Below are 14790 nucleotides of genomic sequence, written 5' to 3' on the forward strand. Positions count from 1 at the left end.
TTGCTTAACGCATTGTAAGCCGCCGTGAGTCTCCGGAGAAGGGCGGCATATAAATCAAATTAAAAAAAAAAAAAAGCCGGATTGGGTTTATTATTAAGGGATGTCTTATTTTTGGGGAAACAGAGTATGAAGTTAAAAAGATGCTCAGAACTCTCCAACAGGGTATCCTGAACTACTACTTTTTTTTTTTTAAAAAAATAATAATTATACATTTTCCTTTATCACATTTCCATCTCATTCTGGATGTCATCTACACCATGTCTATTCTCGACCACGATTGATGTCTGTTCGAGTAGAATGCGTATTGGTTTACCTTTAGGTTTAGCTTTCTCCATACATCCTACGAGCCTATTTCTTGTGTCATTTCACAGAAGATTTTTGGAAGTGTTCTTGTTTTTTTTGTTTTTTTTTTTTACTTCTTTTGCTGCTTCTGGAATCGTTTTTAATGTCTACAATTGCATTGAATTCCCCTATTATGCATATATTTTCATAGGTCCATTTCGGTTATCTTTTTATGAAGTCTTTTGTAAAACTCTTCCTGCTTATTATTTGGAGGGTATATTGCAGTCAAGAGGGTTTGTTTCTGGTTTATTAGTACAACCATCATTAGTATCCATGCATGGCCTTCTCCAATTCGAAGAGACACTTGAGGTAAAGAGGCAGTCCCAGAACCAGCAAAATCTGGGGCTGGGCAGGGGACAGAATGTATCTGTCCTCCATGTGGAAGGGATTGCCACTCTCGAATTGGCCTTTTAATCACACTAGATGCTGTTTTAGGACCTCTTTCAGAGCACGATACCATGGTCTCTTGAGACTGAAGGATGCCAATGCATTAGTATTCTCCCTTCTTCATCTGAACATCTGTAGAGTCGTTTTCTCTGTATCAGTTGAGGCTATTTGGGACATGAAAAGTCCACATTTTCCATTATGACTGACAGTTATTAATGCTGCTGCTGTTGCTACTACAGGTAGTCCTGGACTTACGACCACGATTTCTGTTGTTAAGTGAGACATTTGCTAAATGAGTTTTGCTCCATTTGACGACCTTTGTTGCCCCCAGTCGTTAAATTGGCAAGTTAGCAACCTGGTTGTTAAGTGAATCTGGCTTCCCCACTGATTTGGCTTCTCAGAAGGCCGCAAAAGGGGATCACGTGACTTTGGGAAACAGCAACCGTTATAAATATCAACCAGTCGCCAAGCATCTGAATTTTTGATCACGTGACCATGGGGATGCTGCAGAGGTCATAACTGTGATAACTCCCTTTTTTCAGTGTTGTTGTAACTTTGAATGGTTACTAAATCAACTGTTGTAAGTCGGGGACTACCAGTACTACTTCTGTTTTACCGTGAATGCTATACACCGGTTAAAGTTAAAGATACAAGAACAGTATCTTTAAATAAATACAGATAGGAGTATTGGAAAATACAGCTGGGAAATAGATATTTAAACTATGAACCAGTTAAAAATTAGATTCAATAAAATATGAGAATAAACTTGAAATAAATGAAATAAAGTATTGTGGAAGTAACAAACTATAGAAGGAAATGTTGATTGTTTATGAAATGACTTTAAGAGAGGAGGAAAATACTTTTTGCCAAGATTATGGATATTAGATGTCATTTATTTTATTTATTTATTTATTTATTTATTTATTTATTTTATTTTAATTTGTATACCGCCCTTCTCCAGCAGGACTCAGGGCGGTGAACAGCCAGAATAAAACAGAACATACAAAATTTAAAAACAGTTTAAAAATAATTAAATATTTTTGGCCGCAATTTAAAACAAACCCAATTAAAATCAATTAAAATTAACCAAAACTGTGGGATCAAGCCAGCCCGGCTAGGTGAAATAAATAAGTTTTCAGGGCCCGACGAAAAGTCCGGAGGTCTGGTATTGTACGTATCTCTGGGGGTAGGTCATTCCAGAGGGCAGGTGCCGCCACAGAGAAGGCTCTCCCCCTGAGAGTAGCCAGCCAACACTGTTTGGCGGATGGCACCCTGAGGAGGCCCTCTCTGTGCGAGTGTACTGGCCGGTGGGAGGCTATTGGTGGCAGAAGGCGATCTCGTAAATACCCCGGCCCTAAGCCATGGAGCGCTTTAAAGGTGATCACCAACAACTTGAAGTGCACCCGGAAGACCACCAGGAGCCAGTGCAGCTCGCGCAGGAGAGGTGTCACATGGGAGCGCCCTGTCGCTTCCATAATCCCCCGCGCAGCCGCATTCTGGACCAGCTGGAGCCTCTGGGTGCACCCCAGGGGGAGCCCCATGTAGAGAGCATTGCAGTAGTCCAGGCGGGAGGTGACAAGTGCCTGAGTGACTGTGCGTAGGGAGTCCCGATCTAGAAAGGGACGCAACTGGCGTATCAGGCGAACCTGATAAAAAGCCCCCCTGGCCACGGCCGTCATATGCTCTTCTAAAAACAGCTGTGCATCTAGGAGGACGCCCAAGTTGCGATCCCTCTCCGTGGGGGCCAATGATTCGCCCCAATAACCAGCGACGGCACCAGCTGGCTATATTGGGACGCCAGAAGCCACAGCCACTCGGTCTTGGAAGGGTTGAGTCGGAGAAGTAAATTTAAGAGAAGTAAAATATAGATTTGAGATAATGGGTTTTAGGATTGAGGAATATATATGAAATATTGATTGTTAAAATGATAAAGATTTAGAATAGTGTTTATTGTTTAGAATTTTGGGTGTAATAGTAGAATGATAAATGTTTAGAATAAGATATTTTTTTCTCTTTTTTCTTTTTTTTAAAGATGTAAATGGATAAAATTTGGAACAAAATTGATTGAAGGAATGTGAATAATTGTACTCATTTTATGCCGGACCAAACCCTTGCTCTGAAACGATGTACTTTATGTTTTATGTGTAAAAAAAATAAAACAATTTTGGGAAAAAAAAAAAGAACAGTATCTTTAATCCACATCATGTAGTGGATTAAAGCTTTCCAAGTCATAGTGACCAAGTATGAAACAGGGACAACATAATCAATTACCGTACTTTTCAGAGTATAAGACACACTGCCCCCCCCCCCCCAAAGAAGGTGGAAATGTTGGTGTGTCTTATACACCAAATACAGCCATTTTTGGCCTTCCGAAACTCAACCCCGTGCGTCCTGGGTTTTTTTGAAAAACGGCCCCGTTTTTTGCAAAAACAGGGGGTGCAGAGTTTTTGGGAGGCCTGCAGTGCTCCTGTGGGCTGGGGAGGGCAAAATGCCCCCGTTTTTGCGAAAAACGGGTGAAAAACAGGGAGCGCAGAGGCTTTGAGAGGCCTGCTGAGTGCTCCTGGAGGCTGGGGAGGGCAAAACCTTTTTTTCTTGTTTTCCTCTTCAAAATCTTGGTGTGTCTTATACTCCGGTGTGTCTTATAGTCCGAAAAATGCAGCAAGTCTAATACAGTAAACCATTTTTCTCCCATGTTCCAATCTGCAGCTTGCCAAGCAATATGGGAACATCTATTCTCTGTGGGGAGGCCCTTATCATATTATAATCCTCTCTGGATACCAAGCTGTGAAAGAAGGACTGATTGACCATTCAGAAGCCTTTGCCGATCGCCCGATCACACCTTTCGTTTTAGCTTCCACTCAAAAAAGGGGTAAGTCATAGCTATAGGAGTTATTGGGTGCTGTCTTGTTAGGGGTGGGGTCAAAATCAATATGGCCGACAGTCCAAAGTTCGGATTAAAGTATCTGGCAGTTGGAGAAGGCTGAACCTCCCCTGAAAAGGAATAAACAGCCTTTTCTAATCCTCCTATCTGCACACAACTCCAGGATTATCCTTTGGTCTGGATTCATCAACTCTTTTATGAAGCAAAGAGTATTGTATCATCTGTTTATCAGATTTTGCAAGACTCCCGAAAGATGAACAGTGGTTCCCATGAGAAGAAGCAGTGGTGAAATGTAGAATTTGTTACTACCGATTCTGTGGGTGTGGCTTGGTGGTGGTGGGGATAATGTGACTGACGGGGCGTGGCCAACTTTTTTTTTTTTTACTTTTAAAACCATTTTTTCTACAACCTCTTCGGCCGAAAAAATGCTTTTAAAAGTTTTTTTAAAAAAGCCTCTGATGATCGCACGGCTCCGCTGGGATCGTCAGAGGCTTCTAAAAGCATTTTTTTCTGCAACCTCTTAAGGTTGTAGAAAAAATGCCTTTAAAAGTAAAAAAAAAAAAAAAAAGTTGGCCACGCCCACCCAGTCACATTACCCACCACCACCAAGCCACGCCCACAGAACCGGTAGTAACAAATTTTATGTATTTATGTATTTATGTATTTATGTATTTATGTATTTATGTATTTATGTATTTATGTATTTATGTATTTATGTATTTATGTATTTATGTATTTATGTATTTATTGGTTCGATTTATATGCCGCCCTTCTCCAGAGACTCAGGGCGGCTTACAATGCGTTAAGCAATAGCCTTCATACTTTTGTATATACCTGCTTAGTAGGGCTTTCGCCCCCCCCTAAGCAGTGTCCTTTTTTAATACAAAGTCAGCTTATTGCCCCCACAAACCAGGTCCTCATTTTACCTACCTCGAAAGGATGAAAGGCTGAGTCAACCTTGAGCCTGGTGAGATTCGAACTTGCAGCAATTGCAGGCAGCTGGTGTTACTTAACAGCACTTTAGTCTGCTGCGCCACCAAGGCAATTTTACATTTCACCACTGTGTAATAGCCGTAGCACTTAGACTTATATACTGCTTCGCAGTGCATTACACCCCTCTCTAACGGTTTACAATGTCAGCCTCTTGCCCCCAACAATCTGGGTCCTCCATGTAAGGAGGGACCTTCAAGGAAGAGGATGGATGTGGGACTTCAGTAGCCACCTTTGAGGTTAAAAAGGTGCTCAGAACTCTCCAACGGGGAATCCTGAACTTCTGTAGAGTCGTTTTCTCTGTATCAGTTGAGGCTATCTGGGTCATGAAGAGTCCACATTTTTCATTATGACAGACAGTTTGAGACACAAACTACTATTCGATGTAAAAAGATGGATAAAAGAGGTTGGATTGTTCAACGCAGGAGGCTGAACTGCATATACAGTGATACCTGGGTACTCATCATGAATTGGTTCCAGGAGCCGCAATGAGTACTAAACAATTCCACCCCCCTCCAAAGGATAATATAGGGCAATGATGGCTAACCTTTTTGCCGTCGCGTGCCAAAAGTGGGGGGAGTATGGGGGGGTTGCGGGTGCGGGTGCCCACATCCATAAATCAATGCGCCCCACCCTCCCGCACATGCGCACGTGACCCCCCCCACACTTCCCCCTGCTTTTAGCATGCGATGGCACGGTGGGCCCTTTAGGCCTGTTTTTCCACCTCCCCAGGCTCCAGAGGTTTTCTAGGAGCCTGGGGAGGGCAAAAACAGCCTTCCCCATCCCCCCGGAGGCCTTCTGGAGGCCGGAAACAGCCAGTTTCCCGACTTCCGGTGGGACCGGAAGGTCTGAAAATTAGTTGGCTGGCATGCTCATGCACACTGGAGCTGAGCTAGGGCAACACTTGCGTGCCCACCAATATGGCTCCGCGTGCCACCTGTGGCACCCGTGCCATAGGTTTGCCATCACGGATGTAGGGAGTCACAAGGCAGCCGACACCAACAAGTTCTAACTTGTGCATTGAGTACCAAACAAACAAGGAATACTGTGACAAACTTTTCACATCAAAATGCATCAAGTGGCAAATTTGATGAGTACCAAGGTACATTTTGAAGGCTGCCAATCTTGATTAATTTTACATTTTTGTGAACACTAATGTTTCTTCTGTCTCGGTGATGTCAGGTATCGTCTTTTCAAATGGTCACACCTGGCAGCAGCAAAGGCAGTTTGGGGTTGTTACCATGAGGAAATTGGGACTGGGGAATAAAGGCATGGAATCGCAAATCCAAGAGGAGGCTCAACAGCTTGTGGAATTCTTTGCTGAGACAAAGGGTATGTGACAATCCGAGTGTCAGGCCTTGAAGCCGTCTTTTTTTGTTGGGCCTTCAGGACTGTCACATTTACTACTGTGGGAAACAGGGAGGAGGGATTGTATGGGGCAAGGATGATATATAGTCATAATAACATTCCTTTCTCAGAGAGTCAAGGTCATCTTGCCCTGCACCTAGAAGGCTGGGAGGCATTTCCAGTTGGAACGGTGCTTGAATTGCATCATGTGATGGACATGTGGGTGTTGGGCAGGGACTTTCCTTTGGGTGGAGAAAATCTGGAAGCTTTCAGGTTCGGGTTTTTCCAGATGTGCCAATATGACATCTCTAATAAAACGTAACTTTGAGGAAACTCAAGCCTCGGCGTTTTCTTTCGTTGGGGGTGTTACTTGGAACCCTCACACTTAAATGATGTTGGCTTGAGTATAACTGCACAGTCAGAATAACAGAGTAAGAGAGTTGGAAGGCATCTTGGAGGTCTTCTAGTCATACTCCCTGCTCAAGGAGGAGACCCTATACCAGAGGTGTCAAACTCAATTTCATTGAGGGCTACATTAGCATTATGGTTGCCCTCAAAGGGCCAGTTGCATGTAAAACAATGATGACTCACAACAGCCAGATGGGCGTGGCAGGGTGGATGTGACAGGGTGGGTGTGGCAGGGTGGGTGTGACAGGGTGGGTGTGGCAGGATGGGTGTGGCAGGATGGGTGTGGTCAACTCAACAGTGCTCACTGGGTATGGCTGACTCTGGATGGCTGAGTCGGGACGGAACAAGTCTCACCAGCTAACTCGCCGTGGGAACAACTCGATGCCCTACAAGCTCCTCACCACTCCAAACTGCTGGCAACCCAAAGTTTTCATTGCTAAGTGAGACATTTGTTAACAGAGTTTCCCCCATTTTTCAGCCTTTATTGCCACAGTTTTTAAGTGAATCACTGCAGCTGTTAAATTAGTAACATCGTTGTTAAGTGAATCTGGCTTCCCCGTTGACTTTGGTGGTCAGAAGGTCTCAAAAGATGATTACGTGGCCAACGATTACCTGTATTTCTAATAAGATCTACCAGGCATCCAAGTTTTGATATAATCTGGAAAGGCAGAATTAATGTGAATATAAATACGAATTCTTTTGTTTTCAGGCCAGCCATTTGACCCATCGCTAGCCATCATGAGATCAGTTTGCAGTGTGATTTGTGCTGTAGCTTTCGGATATCGTTTTTCCATCGACGATAAGGACTTCCTGGAGTTGATGAAGGCCATTTCGACTGCCTTAAAATTTGGAAGCAGTATCTTCTACATAGTAAGTTGTAGCATCTTTGGCTTTTCCTTTTCCTACGAATTGTTGTGGCCCGTCAGCAGCCTGTGCAGATTATAGCTGATTCCGACAACGAGGAGGCTGGTGTGGTGCTGCGCCAGCAGCCTGTGCAGCTGGCGCTCGAGTCGGACAGTGAGGAGGCTGGAGAAGATGTGGTGCCAGAGGCGGGGATTCAGCCAGGGCCTTCAGAACCTCCAGAAGCTCCCTTAAGTGAAGAGGATTGTTAGGGTGTGTGTAAAAAGTATTTGTTGCTTGTGCAATGAGCAGAGCAGAAACACACAGGGAAGGAGATAAACGTACAGCTCGTGTGAGAAAAATACTTTATATACAAGAGAATAAGCAGTCTCGGTGTAGGTAAAACAGTCCAAGGTCATAAACAGTAATATCAGTCCAGTAAGTATCTTCCCTTACCAAAGCAAACAGACTTTAGTAACTCTTGGTATACAGTACCATATAACAATTCAGTCTAACCCCAATCAGCAGAAGACGCAGGAAGCTACAGTAACAGGATCAATCAAGAACAAGGAATGCTTCTCTGCGCTGCTTATTTATGCACTGTAGCCTAATTGCAGGGTTCAGCAAACCCTGATTATGTGGCTCAGTTGTTTCTTAAAGAAACAGATATATTGCCTGACCAACAAGTTAGGAGTAAGCTACAAGCTGAACCTAACAAGGATGAAGAGGAAGAACCTCTTCTCGATGCATGGGTGCGCAGAGCTGCCAAAAGGCAGGAGTGGCTCCTCAGGAGGAGGTTTCCTCGAAAGTAAGGCTTGGGGCTAACTGGCCACTCTCTTAGCCTATTTAATCAGGAATGCTGATTGCAGCAAGCTGTAGGGAACAACTTTAGTTCACTCTCCTTCACATCTGGATTCTCTGCAAAAATTGCTTCTGGGCTTTCTGCCAACCCTAGTAAGACTGTGATTACCTTATCTTAGGATTCTTGTAGGCTGTTAAGAAAGTTTATTAACAGCCTTTGTTTGAAAAAGACTGAGTTATTTGAGTAAAATAAGCTTTGTATAGATTTTGTGTGCTGCGTTCTTTGGGGTCCGTAGCTGGGGCAGAACACCGATCTGAATTACTTAATTTCAGATTTTCTAGAACAATGAATTGATGGTGTTTAAAAGAGACCCATCTCAGTTAAATATTGGCCATTCTTGAATGATAATACAACAGTAATAATGTACCCTTTGAAATAAGTTGATCCTTAAGTTTGAAGGTGGTCATTTTGGAATGAAGGTGAACATGAGCCTAAGGACAGAGAGGTGACCATGGAATTTTCTGCCCAGGATCATTTGTGAGTTGGTGGCTTTAGAAATTGAATACAGGTAGTTCTCAAATGGTCCGGGCCTGAACCAGGGAGAAGTCAAGCAAACACACACAGGAAACTCAGCAGCTCAAGAATCCAGGTTTTACTTCTCACTCAGAGGCCGGAGCCTTGGTACACGTCAGTGGTGGGTTTCTCCCGGTTCGGCCCAGTTTTCCCAAGCCGGTAGCGGTGACAATATGATGTCACCGAACCGGTTCTGCCCCCCACCTCCCACATGCCCCCTCCACCCCTCCATGTTATTCTTACCTTTTATTTGGCCCCACCCCCAAACCTATTGCTGCCTGCTGAGTCCCAGCTGATGGCTAGAGGGAAAAAAACTGTTTAAACTCTTGCTGCGGGGCTTCAAAGGGCCGCCCTACAGCTGATCAGTGTTAAAAGAAAACAAATGAGCAGACCAGTGCCTGCAAAAATACATGAGTAGATCAGTGCCTTGAAAAATACATGAGTAGATCAGTGCCTGCAAAAAATAAATGGGTAGATCGGTACAGCTCTGCAAGCAGTTAAATGCCTGGTAGACCAGTACCTCTGCTAAATCCTAAATAATTGTCACATGACCACCAAGCCACGCCCACAAAATAAGCCACGCCCACAGAACCGGGAGTAAAAAATTTTAGAACCCACCCCTGGTACACGTTGAGTATAACGCACAGAACCGCACAAAGTTAGCACTGGGAGCTCTTGCCTCCCAGCGCGTTTTATCAGTCTGGGGCCATGCCCACTTACCAGCCTGCCACGCCTGCTGTTCACCTAGCATCCATCCTTCAATAGCTGACATCTGGTTGCAGGCTGCCGGTAGAGTGCAGAGACTTGGAAGGCATAATTGGCACAGGAGTACATGCGTGGATGCAGGGACGAACAGCTGATGAGCGGCTGTGTTAATGAGCCCGTAGGCTGAAGCTGCCCTGTCTATTGCACCAGCCGCGGCTGGAAGCTGCTGGGAAATGTCCTCCCTGATGGGTGACCTGCCAGCGCTGGCCTGGCGTGGTCTGGGTCCGCTGCCACCACTGTTGGTACCAGCTGTGGCCGACACCACCCAGGAAACCCCCTGCTGCCAGCATAGTTCCAGGACGCTCCGCCGCCATTGCTGGGACTGCGGCAGGCTCCGTAGCCCCTCTCACCATTGGAATCAATTGGATCGTGCCTCCTGCCCCCAGATATGGCGAGCCCCAGAGCGGGACTCGACAGTAGTCCTTGACTTACAACAGTTCTTTTAGTGATTGCTCGAAGTCACAATGGCACTGTAAAAAGTGATCTATAACCATTTTTCATACTTATGACTATTGCAGCATCCCCATGGTCACATGATTTATACTCGGATGCTTGACAACTGACTCACATTTATGACAGTTGCAGGACCCCGGGGTCATGAGATCCCCTTTTGCAACCTTCTGACAGGCAAAGTCAATGGAGAAACAAAATTCACTTAACAAATTGTGTTACTGATTTACCACTGCAGTGATTCACTTAACAAATGTGGCAGGAAAAGTTGTAAAATGGGGGAAAACTTGTTTAACAAATTTCTCACTTAGCAACATAAATTTTGGGCTCCGTTGTGGTCATATGTCAAGTGTGTGTGTACTACCTGTACACACACACACACACACACACCAGAGAAAGAGTTGCATACGAACTTAATTGCAGAATTGGAGATCCTGTCCGTTGTCAAGAAATAACAAGAGTATACAGTTAATCCTTGACTTACAACCACAGCTGAACCCAAAATTTCCCCTGTTAAGCAATACAGTTATTAAAGTTATTAAATCTCTACATGGGGCTCCCCTTGGGGTGCACCCGGAGGCTCCAGTTGGTCCAGAATGCGGCCGCGCGGGGGATTATGGGAGTGACGGGGCATTCCCATGTGACACCTCTCCTGCGTGAGCTGCACTGGCTTCTGGTGGTCTTCCAGGTGCGCTTCAAGGTGCTGGTGACCATCTTTAAAGCGCTCCATGGCTTAGGGCCGGGGTATCTACGAGACCGCCTTCTGCCGCCAATAGCCTCCCACCGGCCAGTTCGCTCGCACAGAGGTGCCGTCGGCCAGACAATGTCGGCTGGCAACCCCCAGGGGGAGAGCCTACTCTGTGGCGGCACCTGCCCTCTGGAACGACCTACTCCCAGAGATTCGCACGGCACCAGACCTCCGGACTTTTCATCGGGCCCTGAAAACTCATTTATTTCATCTAGCCGGGCTGGCTTGATCCCATCCTTTCGGTTTTAATTTGAAATTGGTTTTAACTGGGTTGTTTTAAATTGAGGGCCGAAATTATTTAATGTCTTTTAAACTGTTTTTTAAATTTTATATGTTATGTTTTATCTCGGCTGTTCACCGCCCTGAGTCCTGTTGGAGAAGGGTGGTATAAAAATTAAATTAAATAAAAATAAATAAATAAATAAATAAATAAATAAATAAATAAATGAGTTATGACCTTTCTTGCCATAGTTGTTGTTTTTTTTTTTAAATTTGATTTATATGCCGCCCTTCTCCAAAGACTCAGGGAGGCTTACAATGCGCTAAGCAATAGCCTTCATCCTTTTGTATATTTATACAAAGTCAGCTTATTGCCCCCACAAACTGGGTCCTCATTTCACCTACCTTAGAAAGGATGGAAGGCTGAGTCAACCTTGAGCCTTGGCGAGATTCGAACCCTGCAGTAATTGCAGGCAGCTGGTCTTAATAAGCTTAATAACAGGGTGCCTTAAACCCCTGTACTACCAAGGCTCTTGGTAGTTGTTAAGTGAATCACTGCAGTTGTTAATTTAATTTAACACAGTTGTTAAGTGAATCTGGCTTCCCCCTTGACTTTGCTTGTCAGAAGGTCATACAAGGGGATCCTGAGGTAAAATTTACTTACCTTCCCTACTGGCTTGGATGTGTGTGTGTGCCGAGTGTTAGGTTGGGCGATAGAGGAGGCAGAGACAAGGTAGCGCGTGACAACAGCTCTTTAATGTAGTGTGAGACTTCAGCAAAAGTTACAGTAACACAGCTCTCTTTATATACCTTGCCGGCCAGGGAGCTGACCAATCACAATTGACCAATTAACATTTAAACTTCCCGCCAAAACTATATACATAACACCCCCTTAAACCACTCCAGACCCAGGAGCTAGAATAGAATAGAGAATAGAATAGAATAGAATAGAATAGAATAGAATAGAATAGAATAGAATAGAATAGAATAGAATAGAATAATTGGAAGGGACTTTGGAGGTCTTCTAGTCCAACCTCCTGCTTAGGCAGGAAACCCTATACCATTTCTTTGACCCCTCTTTCAAACCAGAGGTCCTCTCTGTCCAAAATGTGGACTTTCCTGTCTTCAAAAGAGCGGCCCAGCTGTCTGCAAGGAGTATAAATCTTTCCATTCCCCACCATCCAGTAGTCAGAGCTGAGGAAGCTTCTTGGATGAGAAACGAAACTTCTTCAAAAGAAAAAAAAAAAACAAGAAAGATCAGTTGCCTCTTGGAAAAGGCACCCTTAGGACAACCATGACCTGAATGACTGAGAACCTCCATGGCTCCATGGCTTAGGGCCAGGGTATTTACGAGACCGCCTTCTGCTACCGATAACCTCGCACCGGCCAATACGCTCTCACAGAGAGGGCCTCCTCAGGGTGCCGTCGGTCAAGCAATGTCGGCTGGCGGCCCCCAGGGGGAGAGCCTTCTCTGTGGCGGCACCCACCCTCTGGAACGAGCTACCTCCCAGAATACGACTGAGTCCGGATCTCCGCACTTTCCCGTAAGGCCGTGAAGACGTTTTTATTTCAGCAAGCCAGCCTGACCTGAATAGGTTTTATGGGTTAGTTTTTTAATTGTATAGCTTGGGGTTTTAAATTGGGAGGCCGATTAATTTAATTTATTTTTAGTCATCTTAACTTTTATATTGTATGTTATTTTAATTTTCGGCTGTTCACCGCCCTGAGTCCCTTTGGGGAGAAGGGCGGGGTATAAATTCCATAAATAAATAAAATAAATAAAATAAATAAACCTCCATAGATAGCTTCTCTCTCTCTCTCTCTCTCTCTCTCTCTCTCTCTCTCTCTCTCTCTCTCTCTCTCTCTCTCTCTCTCTCTCTCTCTCTCTCTCTCTCTCTCTCTCTCTCTCTCTCTCCCTCTCTCTCTCTCTTTCTTTTTCTCTTTTATAGCTCTATGAAGGTTTCCCACATATCATGAAGCATCTGCCAGGCCCTCACCAGACTGCCCTAGCTGCTTTGGAGACGATCGTTTCGTTTGCCAGGAAGGAAATTACACTGCATAAGGAGAACCGGAACTTGCATGGACCACAGGATTTCATTGATTTCTATCTATTGCAAATGGAGAAAGTAAGCCTTGGCACACTGCTCCAATTCATTATAGAGCGTATCTTCTGTAGGATCATTACAGGAAGACTTGACCACAATTTATTTATTTATTTAGAAAATTTATATGGTTGCCTGCTCACACATGGTGACTCAAGGCAGCTTAAAGAGGCTAAATCCATGATGGCGAACCTAAGGCATGCATGACACAGGTGGCAAGTAGAACCTTCTCAGCGGGCATGCCAGCCATCGTCCCGGCCCAGCTCCACTGCATGTACATGTGTTTGTGCCTCCCACCGGCCATAATATTATTATTATTATTATTATTATTATTATTATTATTATTATTATTAGTTAATCTTTAGTGAAATTCACAGCCTTTGAGGCTGGTTAATAGCTCAGCAGCTCGAGTCCTAACCAAGGACCTAGGAACTGTTAAGGTATCGTCGGAGGATGTAAGCTGTTCTGAGTAAGGTGGTTTTTTGTAGAGTCAAAATGTTCAAGTCTGGCAAATTTAGAATTTCTAAATAGAGGGTAGCCCTTTGGGTATTGCTCCAAGGGCTACTATTATTACTACTACTACTACTACTACTACTACTATTATTATTATTATTATTATTATTATTATTATTATTATTTAATCTTTAGTGAGATTCACAGCCTTTGAGGCTGCTTAATAGCTCAGCAGCTCGAGTCCTAACCAAGGACCTAGGAACTGTTAAGGTAGGAGGATGTAAGCTGTTCCGAGTAAGGTGGTCTCTTGTAGAGTCAAAATGTTCAAGTCCAGTAAATTTAGAATTTCTAAATAGAGGGTAGTCCTTTGGGTATTGCTCCAAGGGCTACTATTACTACTACTACTACTACTACTACTACTACAACTATTATAATTATTATTATTAGTAGTAGTTAATCTTTAGTGAGATTCACAGCCTTTGAGGCTGGTTAATAGCTCAGCAGCTCGAGTCCTAACCAAGGACCTAGGAACTGTTAAGGTATCGTCGGAGGATGTAAGCTGTTCCGAGTAAGGTGGTTTTTTGTAGAGTCAAAATGTTCAAGTCCGGCAAATTTAGAATTTCTAAATTATTATTTTTTTATAACTATATTATTATTATTTTATTATTTATTATTATTATTATTATTATTATTATTATTATTATTATTATTATTATTATTATTATTATTATTATTATTATTATTATTATTATATTATAATAATAACATTATTATTATTATTATTATTATTATTATTATTATTATTATTATTATTATTATGACATAAAAGGACAATATAAAAGATATAAAAATAATAAAAAAGAAAAATAATAAAATAAATAACTCCCCACCTCAGCGACAACACACATTCATACCAACCATTTAATGGGATCCAACCCGCTCTGGGTTCCCCAGGCCTGCTGGCAGAACCACATCTTCAGGGACTTCCCAAAGAGCGTTAGAGTGGGGGACAGTCTAATCTTTGGAGATATGATGTTCCAGAGGGAGCCACCATGGAGAAGGCCCTTCTTCTGGGTACCCGCCAGATGTATCTCCTTTGGGGAGCCCTGAGTTGAGCCCCTAAATTTTTGTTGCTAAAGTGAAACATTTGTTAAGTGAGCGTTGCCCCGTTTTACGATCTTTCTTGCCACAGTTACTAAGTGAATCACTGCTGGTATTAAGTTAGTAATACGGTTCTTAAATGAATCTGGCTTCCCCATTGGCTTTGCTTGTCAAAGCAGTGACCCTGGGACACTGCAACCATCATAAATACGTCTCAGAGGCCAAATGTCTGAATTTTGATCAGCTGATCAAGGGGATGTTGCAGTGGTCGTAAGTGTGAAAAATGGGATTTTGCCCTCCTAAACATACCCATGTGCTCTGAACTCATTGCTAACCCTAAGTGGTGTCAGGTTTCGAGGTCGTCTCAAATAAATTGCATTTC

General features: G+C 43.6%; 1 protein-coding gene across 1 annotated transcript in view; it reads left to right on the plus strand.

Annotated features, from left to right (window-relative positions):
• The first annotated feature begins 5841 nt into the window (after window positions 1-5841).
• The window catches only part of LOC139318309 (cytochrome P450 2J5-like), a 29883-nt gene continuing 20934 nt past the window's right edge, over window positions 5842-14790 (plus strand). Inside the window, exons 1-3 of the mRNA XM_070945702.1 lie at window positions 5842-5932; window positions 7065-7225; window positions 12702-12878. Of these exons, the coding sequence (XP_070801803.1) occupies window positions 5842-5932; window positions 7065-7225; window positions 12702-12878 (429 nt within the window). The remainder of the gene's footprint in view (window positions 5933-7064; window positions 7226-12701; window positions 12879-14790) is intronic.

This window comes from Pituophis catenifer, unplaced genomic scaffold (assembly GCF_029215685.1).
Source record: "Pituophis catenifer annectens isolate HBS135680 unplaced genomic scaffold, rPitCat1.0.hap2 SCAF_6, whole genome shotgun sequence".
NCBI classification, from domain to species: Eukaryota; Metazoa; Chordata; class Lepidosauria; order Squamata; family Colubridae; genus Pituophis; species Pituophis catenifer.